The 14953-nt window shown below is 39.6% G+C and overlaps 1 protein-coding gene across 3 annotated transcripts in view; it reads left to right on the plus strand.

The window, feature by feature from the left end:
- mib1 (MIB E3 ubiquitin protein ligase 1) overlaps window positions 1–14953 on the plus strand; it is a 145214-nt gene that overhangs the window by 117609 nt on the left and 12652 nt on the right. For all 3 annotated transcript variants that reach the window (XR_006311503.2, XM_043689030.2, XM_043689031.2), the window contains exons 13-16: window positions 8150–8282; window positions 9028–9114; window positions 9480–9641; window positions 13304–13485. Coding sequence is in view for 2 of the 3 variants with exons in the window: in XM_043689030.2 (XP_043544965.1) it covers window positions 8150–8282; window positions 9028–9114; window positions 9480–9641; window positions 13304–13485 (564 nt within the window). In the remaining variant the exon portion in view is untranslated. The remainder of the gene's footprint in view (window positions 1–8149; window positions 8283–9027; window positions 9115–9479; window positions 9642–13303; window positions 13486–14953) is intronic.

The raw sequence follows: 14953 nt of genomic DNA on the forward strand, positions 1-14953 counted from the left end.
CTGAGAAGACAACTTTATCTAGTTTCTTCATGTTGAGAGACTACAGAAGAACAAAATAACTTTTGTTTCATGTAGACGTCATCACTAAAAGTTAGTCTGCAGGTTTTTAAGTCATCAAGAGTGCTGCAGAACATCAAGCATTGGAGGCTCAAGTTTCTCATCTTGCATTTTTTTCATCTTCCACTTTTCTTCCGTATCTCCTTGTTGTCAGCTGTCTTCCAGTTTCTCACCATTCTTAGTCTGACTGACCATGACTGAGATTTTTGATTTAACGGAATCAAAGTTTCCAGTTCGCTTGAGAAAACATTATTATTCCAGCTATGATATTGGCTGTTGAATATAAATGAGTTGAGATGTCTGCTTCAAAATAAAGATAATATTTTTTGATAGTTGTGCTGACACTTCAGATTATTTAGCAATGGTTGTTAAAGTGCCTTTATTTCTCTGACATTGAAGTGACCTTTGTTTTCATGAGTTGGCTTCTGTTTAATGTACCAAGATCCCTAGCTGACTCAGCAGACAGCTGATTCCTATTTTAATGTGTGACAGTGATGCCTGCACTTAACCCATATGCCTCACATGAGATGTGTGCTGAAGATTTGTGTTCTAATCTACAACAGATTATTTCCTGCTGTTCTGAAATGTCTTCACAATGTAGATACTTGTGTTAACATTATGAGTTAAAGCATCCAAATTGTACACTTTTGGTTTGTGCTACAAATGTATATTTTAGCAAGAAAGCAGCACTAATCTCATTGCTATTTAAAAACGGTCTTAAAATTATTTGCTGGGTGTAACAATACATCTTAAAAGTTTTAAGTAATTCAGTTTTTTTTATTATTGACACATGGGACATGGGCGTCACTGGCTGGCTAACATTTATTGCCCATTCCAATTTGCCCTTCAAAGTGCTGCCTTGAACTGCTGTAGCCCATGTGCTGTAGGTTGACCCACAATGCCCCTAAGAAGTGAATTCCAGGAATTTGACCCTGCGACAGTGAAGGAATGGTGATATATTCCCAAGACAGAATAGTGAGCGACTTGGAGGGGTACTCGCAAGTGTTGGTGTTTTCATGTATCTCCAACCTTGGCCTTCTAGATGGAAGCGATTGTGGGTTTGGAAGGTGCTGTCTAAGGATCTTTGAATTTCTGCTCTGTATCTTGTAGATAGTACACACTGCCGCTACTGAGTATCAGTAGTAGAGGGATTCTTGTGCATTTGGTACCAGTCAAATGTGCTGCTTTGTCCTGGATGATTTCGAGCCTCTTGAGTGTTGTTGAAACTGCAGGGAGTAAGACATAAGACATACAAACAGAAATTTGGCCATTTAATTCATCAAGTCTACTCTAACATTCGATCATGGCTGATTTTTCAACCCCATTTTCCTGCTTTCTCCCTGTAACCTTTGATCCCCTTGGCAATCGGGAATTTATCTATCTCTGTTTTAAATATATTCAATGCGCTGGCCTTCACAGCCTTTTATGGACCTGAGGGGACAGACTTGGAGTAAAAGCAATGAATTCCACAGATTCACCACTCTCTGGTTAAAGAAGATTTTCCTTATCTCCATTCTAAAGTGTCTTCCCTTTACTCTAAGTCTGTCCCCTCAGGTCCTCTTCTCTTCTGCCAATGGAAACATCTCCTCAACGACCAATCTGTCCAGGCCACTCAGTGTTCTGTAAGATTCCCCTCATCCTTCTAAACCCCAGCATGTATAGTCCGAGTCTTTTCATTCTTTTAAGTTTTTCATTCGTGGGATCATTCTTGTGAACCTCCTCTGGATCGGGTCCAGGGCCGGTGCATCCTTTCTGAGGTATGGGGCTCACATTACTCCCATTACTCCAAATGTGGTATGACCAGAACTTAATAAAGCCTCAGAAGTACATCCCTGCTTTTACATTCTAGTCCTCTTGAGATGAGTGACAGTATTGTATTTACCTTCCTAACTACTGACTCAACCTACAAGTTTACCTTGAGAGAAACTTGGTCTAGGACTCCCAAGTGCCTTTGCACTTCAAAGTCCGTGCCTCTGTTCTTCGTACCAGAGTGCATGACCTCACACTTTTCCACTTTGTATTTCATCTGCCACTTCTTTGTGTTATGACACGATGGTGAACCCTTCGATTAATTAAACCAAACACCCAGAAAAGCCCACCTCACCTCATAATCTGTAAAATATGAGTGACAGAAAATTCCCAAGTTCCACCACTTAAAGAAAAGAATATTAATTTATTCTTCAACTCTAAAAGTGAAAATTAAACAACAGCTGTTCAGAACTCTAAGTCTCCCTTTCTCTTAGCTGCTTATTATCTGCCTTGAACTCTACAATAATATACTGTTCCAATAAAACACTTAGAAAAATTACGTCAACTTGCTGTCAAAACCATATAGTGGCTGTCATCACTGGTGTCTTTCTTCTTCTGGCTGAAGATCTCCCTGGGTTGTTGTCTTTCTTTGATTGCAAATATGTCTCATATGAAAAGGTACCTTTGATAGAGTGTTTCAAATGGCAGTTGCTCTGTCTGACTTTCAAACTGCCTGCCTTTTCTATGCGGTCAACATCGGATCATCTCATTGGTTCGATATTGGCAAAATATTAAATTCAAACTCAATTGGGTTTTAGTATCCTGGGCCATAATTTAAACTGGTTGTTGTCAAAACAGCAATTAACTCAGGTATCCATTTCACAACCAAATGTTACATATTTTCAATTTTCCAGTACACTCAAAGTGCAAGCTAGTCATATGACAGGTGTTTGTAAGTTCTCTGTGCAAAGCAATGTTCACTCTCTCTTAAAGATACAGTATACGCCCTCAACTTTGTAACATTTTCCCACTCTCCTGACCTGTCTAAATCTTTCTGCCTGCTCAATACTACCTGCGTCTCCACCTATCTTTGTATCATCTGCAAACATGGTTAAAATGCTGAGTTCCTTCATCTAGATCGTTAATGTATAAAGCAAAAAGTTGTGGACCCAATATGACCTTTGTAGAGCACCACTAGTAATCGGCTTCCTTCTTAAGAATGACCCTTTTATCCCAGCTCTCTGCCTTCTGCCAGACAACCAATCTTCTATTTGTGATAGTACCTTGACTCTGATATCATGGGCCCTTCTCTTACTCAGCAGCTTCCTGCATGGCATCTTATAAAAGGCCTTCTGGAAGTCCAGATAGATAACATCCATTGGCTCTCCTTGGTCTAACCTGCTCATTACCTCAAAGAATTCCAACAGATTTGTCAGGCATGACCTCCCCTTGATGAAACCATGACTTTGCCCTATTTTACCATGTACTTGCACATATTCAGAAATTTCATCCTTCACAATGGACTCCAAAATATTACGAGCAACTGAGGTCAGGATAATTGGCTTATAACTTCCTGTCTTTGCCTTACTCCCTTCTTATTTCGTCAGGAGATGAGTTACTCACTGCAGTCTCACTGATGTCATGGGCTGTCACTAACGCTCGCATATATGTTGCAATCTTTGTTAAGATAAGACACATGAAAATTTCAAATTTCTCTTTAAAGCTAACAAATCTGAAATACTTCAGTTGACTGCACGGCTGGTTTTTAGTGCATAGTGATGCCAACAGTGTGCGTTAAATTCCTGCAATGACTGAGGATATAAGGAAGGACTCTCCTCATTCTCTTCCCTCTCCTGAGGTGTGGTGAACCTCGGGTTAAACCACTCACCAATCTCTCATTAATGCGAGAGCTGCTTCATGGTCCGGGAGGATGGCAACTTTAATTTTTCATAGGGAAGAATGTAACTTAATCTGAAAATGGTTTCTCTCTCCTCTTTCCATGTAAATACAGTAGCTTTGTATAAAAATAGAAATGTTAGTTATTTATCCTTGATCCCATTTCCTTCAGTCTTAGAAATGAAGAGGTGGATTATGATACACTGTTTACAACTCGCTACCTATGAAATCCTTCTGGGACACTGGGAGATTTAGGATCTACTCATGAATTACTCAAAGGCTGTGATCATTATCTCAATGTAAAAAGCCTTGCACTTTCAGTTCAGCGATTCTGCCTTTCATTTCCAAGGCTCATTGCCAGGCAGGTTACTGAACAGATCACACAATCCCCTCATGTAATCCAAATTTAAAGTCCAGTTCCAAAATGTGATAATTTTACAAACCTCTTAATTGTAACTCTAAAAGTGGGGATAAGTATTTTCGTAAGCTGAAAGTATGTAACATATAAACAGAAGAGTATATATACTCTGGAAGAGACTCTGAACAATTTGTAAGCTTTATTAAATCAACACTCATTCTTTGCGATATGAGATGGCTAGGAGTTCTCAGTTTAAGTCTATCTGAATTGCATTTGAGATAATACTCTTAGTTTTAGGTGAGTATGATACAGAATTGGGTGTACGATAGTGGCTTTTCCAAACTTGCCAACAGTAAAAGTGCTGGCTGGTTTCTGACATTCTACTCTGTGTAAATTGGAGACCTACCAAATGTCTGCTGCCTCTGTCTTAACGTCTGCAAGTGTCATTCATGCATCATCTTCATGTTCAGTGATCAACATGGGCTCCCAGTTTTAAATTCTTGTTTCAAATCTGTCCATGACCTGTCCACTTCCTAACTATCTAATTTCCTTAAACAAACAACACATATGTTATTCATATCCCTTTAATTCTGGTCTCTTGGGTATTTTGTATTTCAATTTACCCACCATTGTAGCTGTATCTTCAGGTATAAGAGAGAGGGTGGTGGTGGAGGGTTGCTTTTCAGACTGGAGGCCTGTGAGCAGCAGAGTGCCGCAAGGATCGGTGCTGGGTCCACTACTTTTTGTCATTTATATAAATGATTTGGATGTGAGCATAAGAGGTATAATTAGTAAGTTTGCACAAAATGCACCAAAATTGGAGGTGTAGTGGACAGTCAAGAAGGTTACCTCAGATTACAATTGAATTGTGAAAGATGGGCAGTGGGCTGAGGAGAGGCAGATGGAGTTTAATTTAGATAATTGTGAGGTGCTGCATTTTGGGAAAGCAAATCTTAGCAGGTCTTATACACTTAATGGTAAGCTGCTAGGGAGTGTTGCTGAACAAAGAGACCTTGGAGTGCAGGTTCATAGCTTCTTGAAAGTGGAGTCGTAGGTAGATAGGATAATGAAGAAGGTGTTTGATATGCTTTCCTTTATTGGTCAGAGCATTGAGTACAGGAGTTGAGAGGTCATGTTGTGGCTGTACAGGACATTGATTATGCCACAGTTGGAATATTGCGTGCAATTCTGGTCTCCTTCTTATCAGAAGGATGTTGTGAAACTTGAAAGGGTTCAGAAAAGATTTACAAGGATGTTTCCAGGGTTGGGGGATTTGAGCTATAAGGATAGGTTGAATAGGCTGGGGCTGTTTTCCCTAGAGCGTCGGAGACTGAGGGGCAACCTTGTAGAGGTTTATAACATCATGAGGGGCATGGATAGGATAAATAGACAATGTCTTCTCTCTGGGGTGGTGGAGTCTAGAACTAGAGGGCATAGGTTTAGGGTGAGAGGGGAAAGATATAAAAGAGACCTAAGGGGCAACTTTTTCACTCAGAGGGTGGTGCTTGTATGGAATGAGCTACCAGAGGAAGTAGTGGAGGCTGGTACAATTGCAACATTTAAAAGGCATCAGGATGGGTATATGAATAGGAAGTGTTTGGAGGGATATGGGTCGGGTGCTGGCAGGTGGGAGTAGACTAGACTAGATTTAAACCTGCTGTTTCCAGATCTCCTCTCTTGTTTTGGGAGTAAAAGCAATTTTTTCAACCGAGTACTGAATATTAGACTATTAAGCTAGGTGGAATTCAAAATAATGAAAACTAGTATCATGTTTTTTAGATTCCCTACAGTGTGGAACAGGCCCTTCGGCCCAACCAGTCACACTGACCCTCTGAAGAGTAACCCACCCAGACCCATTTCCCTCTGACTAATGCCCCTAACACTATGGGCAATTTAGCATGGCCAGTTCACCTGACCTGCACATCTTTGGACTGTGGGAGGAAGCCGGAGAACCTGGAGGAAACCCACACAGACATTGGGAGAATGTGCAAACTCAACACAGTCACCCAAGACTGGAATCAAACCTGGGACCCTGGTGCTGTGAGGCAGCAGTGCAAACCACTAAGCCACCGTGCCGTGTTGTTGAATTACCTTTGGAAAATGAGCGCAGTCAGAGTAAAGCAAAAGTGTGTCTGCAGGAATGAATTTTTTTGCAGTGTGTGCTGCGTAATTTTTAATTTCTGTTATTACTAGTCTAACTGGTCCAAAGGTGTATATGATAAAATACTGAAAAATCAGCTGGCTGCTATTCGATTTATTTATGATTAATAAATTCGACAAAATATCGGAAGCTAACAATTAAAGACATTTTAGAAATATACACATATTAAGTTTTCTATTAATAATTAGTATAAGCTGTATTGCATTAAGGTATTGAGTAAATCAAACAAACTCAATATGAAAGTTTGCAGATAAAACATTTTTTATGTTTACAGAATCTAAGCCAATTTAAACAAAAATATCCTTGTGTTAATGCTGGGATTTTATAAAGTTTAATGTAGTAACCCACAATCCTCTTCAATCAACGCAATGGTATTGAGACACTAGTTTCATTATATTTTGCTTAAATTGATAATATGTATGTTTTCTTATCCCTTTCTGAGCATATTTTGCACATTAGAGATGGCTTTATGAAAAGGCTAAATTAACTTAGGTATTTAATTTTTGGTAAGTCATTTTTACAACAGATGGAATAATGTTTCAAAGTTGGACCTATGATAGAGTAGTACAGATGGGAAGCCATTATTTGGAAATTTGTCATTTTCAGGAAGAATATGTGTAAATCATGATGATACAATGACAGAAAAGTAGGAAAGATAGATGGTGAGGCAGATGGTAAGGATATCTCCAGAGGTACATAGATAGATTAAGCAAGTGGGCAACAATTTGGCAGATGGAATATAATATGGGAAAATGTGAGGTTATGCACTTTGGCAAGAAGAATAGAAGAGTTGAATATTTAAATGGGGAAAGAATGCAGAAAACTACAGCACAGAGGGATTTGGGAATAAAGAAAGGGGCACTCTTAGGAGTGTAATGTAGGCTCCCAAACAGTTAGCAGGCAATTGAGCAGATCTGCAGTCAATTCAATGAGGCATTAAAAAGAATAAAAGGATAATTATATTATGGGATTTTAACTATTCTAACATTAATTTGGATAACCATAGTGTAAACGAGAGGGCATAGGTTTAATGTGAGAGGGGAGAGATTTAAAAGGGACCTGGGGAGCAACCATTTCACGCAGAGTGTGGTGTGTGTATGGAGAGATAACAGAGGAAGTGGTGGAGGTTGGTACAATTACAACATTTACAAAGGCATCAGGATGGATATATGAATGGGAAGAGCTTAGATGGCTATGGGCCAAATGCTGGCAAATGGGATTAGGTCAGATTGGGCCAAAGAGGCTGTTTCTGTGCTGTATGACGCTATGACTCTGTTTCAAGCCTCTCAACAGGCTCAAGTGAAGGCCAGTTGCAAACTGGTCACCCGTCCACTTCAAACACTACCTGCTCGCTTGTTGTAGGGGGATGTTTCACACAAAAAACTCTTTTAGTTTGAAGAAAATGGTTATTAATTAACTGTTTTGTATTCTCTCCTTCAATGAAAATAGGCTGTGCATCTCTCATCATCCTCGTGATAGTTTATCATCCTCGGTGTTCTCTTTGTAAATGCAACTATAATACATTTTATAATACAATGCACATTATGTACATTGTACTATTGTCTGTTTTTAATTTTGTACAGTTTGTTGGATATTAGTCAAAAATAGGAATCTATGATTTTTTTTACTCAAATACCTTAATTCTGATACTGATTAGAACTTTCTAACTGCATAGGTAACTAATTCAGCGCTAACCAGAGATTTCTTAGTTAATGAGCTGTTCGGTGGATAAACTTAATGAATTATGTAGTGAGTGAAGTTGAAGAGACTTTTTTCTTCTTCTACTTAGGCTTACTGAGTTATACTTTTTCATAAATTGGAAAAGGTTGAGTAGTTGAAATTGCATGTTAGAATTTTCTCTGAAATGGAATGTAAAGAAGAAAATGATGACTGAATGAATACTTTTAACTGATTTTCTTTTATTTTAGTGCCATGCGTGTGTTACTTTCCAAGCTCCCAAGGCCATGGATTGTGGATGAGAAAAAGGATGATGGATATACTGCTCTGCATTTAGCAGCACTTAACAATCATGTTGAAGTGGCAGAATTACTGGTACATCAGGTAAGACCTTGCCTTGGAGTTTATATTCGGAAATGTTTGTTTCACAATGCAAAAAAGCTGCTGCAATTCAATGAGGACAATTTATACCTGCAGATTCACTAATCTCATGATGTGTTAATCCTAAATTACTTACTTTAACCTTGTATAGCTTAGAGCTCTAAATTTTGGAACAAGTGGGTTCGAAAACAGATGAGAGCAGCATGGCCTCACAAAAGAAGGAAATGCTAATCTGTTGAGATATTTCAAATTATTGTGACTGCTGCTATTTTGTCAGTTGTAGGTGGTTGTACCATTGGTAGTTAGAGTCTGGGAGAGGTACTTGAAATGTGGAGGCTGAAGGTGGGTTGATAATGAAGGACTTGCAGGAGTGATGTGAAGGTTTTATTGTAGATTTTTTGCTCGAAATTCTGGTCTACGAGAAGCTGAATGTTTTTTACGTCTATTTGTCACCAAATGGATTTTTTTGAAATGTAACCTGTTTTATTTTTCTAATGACCCTTTTCAGAGATGTTATTGTGCACCTCAGGAACAGGCGGGAACTGAACCTGGGCATACCAGTCCAGGAGTAAGGGTACAAGAAGGCCCAAGAAGTTGCTTTGTCTTCTGGTCATGCAGTAATTTCACCCGAGTCTCCTTATTCCTAAGGCTGCTCTTCCAATAATGAACTCTTCACTGCTGTTAGATAATTGGTATGATCCATCAGTCAGGACACAATGTTTAAGTATTTGATGCACTTTTGTTTTAGGGCAATGCTAACCTGGATATCCAAAATGTAAACCAGCAAACTGCATTGCATCTCGCTGTTGAGCGTCAACACACTCAAATTGTTCGGGTAAGAAAATCTGTTCAAATGCAAAATAATCTGTGTAAAATGTGATGTGCGGATAATTAGTTGATTGTTGAGGAAAATGATTTTTTGTAGTTTTTTTGTAGAAAAAATATATCTTTGAATGCTCAGTGCCCCATTCTGCAACAATAAAATTTATACAAATTTTTATTTGGATAACTGTTTAATATATTGTGACAATTTATTTGTTCAGTTAGAATATGACTGAACACATACAAAGTTTCCACTCAACTCTTGATTAAGAGGGCTAATAATCGTCCAATTTAGAGTTTAGACAAAATGGCATTGTAAAACCAATTGCTCTGTGAGGGAAGATAATAACCACTAGAATTTCATTTTTTGTTAAAAAGCTACTAGTTCGTGCTGGTGCAAAATTGGACATCCAGGATAAAGATGGTGATACACCTCTCCACGAAGCCCTGAGACATCATACCTTATGTCAGCTCCGTCAACTGCAGGATATGCAGGATGTGGGAAAAGTTGATAGTGGCTGGGAGCCCTCCAAGAACACAGTAAGAATATTTTACTCCTTAATTGTTAGTTTTGTGGCGTACTATGTACATCTCAACATTTTTGCATAATATTTATATAAATGGCTGTTTTGCATTTACAGGACTTGAAAGTGATGTCGTCGCAGTCATATTGGGACTATTGGGCTGCTGTCTTGTTATAGAGACAATTGATGGTAGCTTATCTACATGAGGCAAGGGAGAGGTTGAGGAGTGTCTTCATGGTAACCTCAACCAGTGCAGGAATTGCATAAGCATGCCCTGAACTTCCTGTTGCTTGCCATTCCAACATTTCCATCCTGGGCGTCTGCAATGTTTCAAAATGCTTAGCACAGGCTGCAGGAATAGTACTTCATTTTCTTACAAACTTTACATTCCTCTAGCAACAATATTGAGTTCAACAGGTTCAGTGCATAACTTCTGTTCTCTGGGACAGCACAGTGGCTCAGTGGTTAGCACTGCTGCCTCACAGGTTAGATTCGAACCTTGGGTGACTGTGTGAAGTTTGCACATTCTCCTCATGTCTGCGTGGGTTTCCTCCGGGTGCTCCGGTTGCCTCCCACAGTCGAAAGATGTGCAGGTCAGGTGAATTGGCCATGCTAAATTGCCCATAGTGTTAGGTGCATTAGTCAGAGGGAAATGGGTCTGGGTTACTGTTCGGAGGGTCAGTATGGACTTGTTGGGCTGAAGGGTCTGTTTCCACACTGTAGGGAATCTAATATTGACAGCAACCATTATACCTAAGCTGCACTGTTCTGCCACAGCCTGTCCAATAGCCTGAGTTCTGTAATCAACATGCCAGGGCAGTTCCTTTATTGACTTCTGATACTGTAAGTCACTACTGCACATAATATTTGGAGGTCCATGCAGTGGGAAAAATGATCTTATTGGGAGCCCTGCTTGTAAATCCCTATCACCACCACCCAAAAACAAGTGTATTGCTGGCTTTTCTCTCAGCAAAGGTGACCATTTTTCTCCTATTCACACTGATCATTTATACATCATCAGAAATCACTCGCTAACAAGGATGAATGTCCATCAAGGAAATCTGCATTACTGATCATCAGTTCTGTGGGTTCTTACATGATTGATGAGCTTGATTCTAGAGCTTCATCTCTGACCACACATTTGGCAAATGTTTTCAGGAGATGGAATTGAACCTTGACGTTGAAATCAGTGGCATTCCTTTCTCCAGATACTTTGCCGTATTTCCTTTTGCCAACTGGTTAAAGAATTGTGTCCTTACAGCTTCATTCAAGTTGGTTTCTTCTGAGAGTCTCCCACATATTGATGTCTGTGTTGCATTTCTTGAGGGAATCCTTCAGGAAGTCATTGAAATGCTTCCTTTGTCATCCTCTTGCCTTTCTTAAGCTGGACGAAGGAGATTTGCTGTTGAAGTCAAAACTCAGGCACCCTAAGCAGGTGGCCACCCAGCGGAGCTAGTTTCAGATGATCATGGTCTCAGTGCTGGTGTTGTGTCAAGGTAACTAATGTTAGGATGCCTGTTCTCCCAGCTGGTGGAGGCAGTCAGACTCAAATAATGTTGATGATGTTTCTCGAAGACTTGAAGTGGTGTTAATATGTAATCCAAGTTTTGGAGCCGTATGAATTGGTCATTGAAGATGCTCATCCTTAGGCATCCAAAGACAGCTTTTGAAGATTGGAGATAATGTTGAAACCCCATATCGATGTCAGTCTTAATTTAGATGTAGCTTTCCAGATGATAGAAATGTTTGGGAGGCTTTTTCCATTGCTCTTAATGGAGGGGTGGACCAGACTGTGACCTGAGAGGTTAGTGAGGAATTGAGTCGTCTTGAGGTTGAGGCTGAGACCAGTTTTTCATTATGCTTTTGCGAATGCATTAAGCGAGGCTTCAAGATTCTCTTCCAAGAGAGCAGAGGTGCCATCCATGTACTGAAATTCCCCAAGTGAGGTCGTTGTTTTCTTCTTGGATTTCAACCGGTTGATGTTGAAAGATTTTCCATAGATCCTGTCCACACCACTAAGGAGCTTGTTCTTGACAAGGTGAAGGGTGATGATGATGAAAATGGAGAAAAGAATGGAGGCAGTGTTACATCCCTGCTTGACTGCTGTCTTGATCTCAAAGAATTCTGTCATATTACCATCGGTGAGAACTGTCGCCAAAATCTTGTCAAGGAGGAGACAGGATGTTGATGAATTTCTCTGACAGCAGGCATTTGACAGTTTTTCCATAGCGCTCGAAGATTGACTTAGTCAAAAAGCCTTGGTTAGATGGATGAAGGTAATATAGAGTGGTTGATGTTTCCCTGGCATATCTCTTGGAGTTGCCAAGCAGTGAAGATCAGGTTTGGTCAGAAACCACACTGGCTTTCAGGAAGGATTTCGTCAGAGACTGGCAGAAGGTGCCTAACAAAGATTCGGTAACTACCTTCCTGGTGTTGAAGTGTAGGGAGATTCCTCAGTAGTTCCCGTAGCTCACTTTTTCTCCTTTCTTGAAGACGACAACAGCAGAATCCCTGGGAGCAGCAGGGATTTCTTTTTTGCCCCAGATCTTCAGGAACAGTTGATGGAGATGATGTGTATGCTCTGCTCCTCCAAGTTTGAAAATCTGCATTGGACCCCAGTCTACACCTACAGCTTTTGCATCGATCATGTATCTAGTGACCGTGTCAACTTCTACGCTAGTTGGGAGTCCAAGTTCATCTTTAATGAGAGTCAGGAATTTCTTCAAACACATCCCCGTTAACAATTGTATCGCAGTTTAGGAGTTCTTTTGAAGTGTTCTGTTCATTTGAGGCTAATGTTTATATTTACTGACATCACACTGATCATTTATATTCTACCCAGTAGTCAGTGGACAAACTACCTTTGTTCTTTCTTTCAAGTGAATGAGATATTGGTAAGGTTTAATGCAGTGTTTTTAAAATTCTAACACTATGTTTTCCTTTCAGAAATAGGAATAGTAATGTTTGACGTTGAGAATTGCTATTTTGAACTGACCATACAGGTTGTTCTGAGATACAGTTGTAACAGGTTTTGGGAAGGAAGACTCTGTGTCCACAGTTACCTGGGTTTGGTCATATTGAATATAAAAAGGCAAAAACTTTGATTCAAGGTGAACAAATTGCTGGAAAAGCTCAGCAGGCCTGGCAGCGTCTGTGGAGAGAAATCAAAGTTAAAGTTTTGGGTCCAGTCACCCTTCCTCAGACTCTCTCCACAGATGCTGTCAGAACTAATGAACTTTTCCAGCAATTACTGTTTTTGTTTCTGGTTTCCAGCATCCGCAGTTCTTTCAGTTTTTATTTAAAGCTGAATGAATCTCCATCATATTTTTATCTGCACAATAGACTTTTTAAAAGTTAAATCTGATATTACACTTCTTAATTAATGTTTCCTCTAATATTAGCTCATATTTATCAAATCAGAAGCGGTGGCATATGATTGTTCAGATATACTCTGCTGTGACTGTTAGATTGAGTCGACACCTGAAGCCAGAAGATTTTTATTTGTAATTTACATGTTCTACATGACAAAATTGGATTGATCTTTGATTTACTTTAATAATCTTAGAACTTTTACATGTGAAGACTTTTGTCTTCTTTTTAGAAGTAACTCTCCAAAAATATAACACTTTGATCATTTGGGTATGTCTTGTGCAAATTTGTAATACATTCCTTTTTCAGTTACTTATGGGTCTTGGAACGCAAGGAGCAGATAAGAAGAGTGCTGCTTCTATTGCTTGTTTCCTAGCCGCAAATGGAGCAGATCTTGCTATTCGCAACAAGAAAGGACAGTCACCACTCGATCTTTGCCCTGATCCAAACCTCTGTAAAGTCCTTGCAAAATGTCATAAGGAGAAAGTCAGGTCTGTATGTCAATATTAGTTCATCACTGTTGGTGTTGCAGGCTACGTTCATTTTGTCAACTCATTGCATATTAATTTTTAATATTAGTGAAGCTTAACTTGTAAGGGTTAATGGTAATTTGTTTTAAATCATTCTTTTAGCAATTTTTAGCAAATGTGCACTGTTTAGTGAGCACTAAATACATCTGGTGATAGTGAGTTAAGCACTCAGTAGTAAAGATGAAGCTACCTCATGGCTCAGAAGATTTATTGTGTAGGAAATTTCCAGTTTTGCACAGGTCGTTTAGCAGCAAGTGGGGAAAGGCTAGCCATAGGAATGCAGAATTTTATACATAGTGTATATATTCTTGTCTACTGACTGCCATAAGCAGCGTAACTGCCAATAGCCTTTTGCGTTACCTTTTAGATGCCGCACACTGGTTCCATTTTATGATGTCTCGATAACAATTAGTACATGCCTTAGAGAAACTAAGGGAAGAAAATAAGGTTTTTTGTGTATAGAATATTTTTGAAAGGATTATGCCCAATGGATTAATGCAGTGAAGAGCTGAAGTAGGCAAACCTGGAATGGTCTCAGGTTTGGCCTCTAATCTGTGCTGACAGATGTTCTGCAATTGAGAGTCATATGCCTAAAATTGGGAATGGTTAATTAATCTCTGTGGTTGAAAATGATACCTTCACCTTCTGTCTGGTGTGTGGTCCTTTCAAGGTTGTGATGCAGCAGTTTAATTGTCTGTGTGTATTTTATCAGAAATGGTGCATGTTCCCGGCCTGTCCACTCAGTGAGATTATCCATAATGCTAAAACCACTGCCATACGTACATAGTTGCAGCTCTTGAGCCTTGAGCTCTTGACTGTGACTGCAGGAGGCTTCTGCAAAATGCATCAATGACATCAGACCATTCCATGCAGGGTGATGTCATTATCAGTGCAAGCACGGCTGGCAAGGGGCCAAGAAGTCAAGTTGGAGGCTGGGGCTCAGCATGATGTTGGGCAAGGGCTGGTGCTGGAACTGGAACTGGGATCAGTGGGATTGAAAATGGGGTGAACCGGTTGAAATTTCATCAATTAGATTTTATTTTTAAGAACAATTTTAAAAGTTTTCAAATGTTTCTAAACATGCACATCCTGCAGTTCCATCTTTAAAACTGACTGCTGCTTTGTTTTGCTTGCCAGTGGCATCAGTGTGCTCTTTGCACCATCTACAGGTGGTGTTTATATGGATTACAGTCATTTGTACTGTACAAAGAACAATCCTGATTGCTGCATGCCCATGTACATGTGCAGCAAAGAGGGAGCATTGCTGATGACTATGTTGGAAGTGTGCATGTCAAGGTTCCCAAATAACTGAAAGCCATTTAGCCAAGTACCTGCAACTACCTTCAAAAGGGATGGGTTGAGGAGATAGAGAATAGGCAAGTGTTTTTCAGCAATCCTTCAATGTGCTTGATGTGTCTTGAATTTGAGG

This window comes from Chiloscyllium plagiosum, unplaced genomic scaffold, assembly GCF_037043375.1.
Source record: "Chiloscyllium plagiosum isolate Xiang-an unplaced genomic scaffold, Cpla_swu_hap1 HiC_scaffold_4, whole genome shotgun sequence".
NCBI lineage: Eukaryota > Metazoa > Chordata > Chondrichthyes > Orectolobiformes > Hemiscylliidae > Chiloscyllium > Chiloscyllium plagiosum.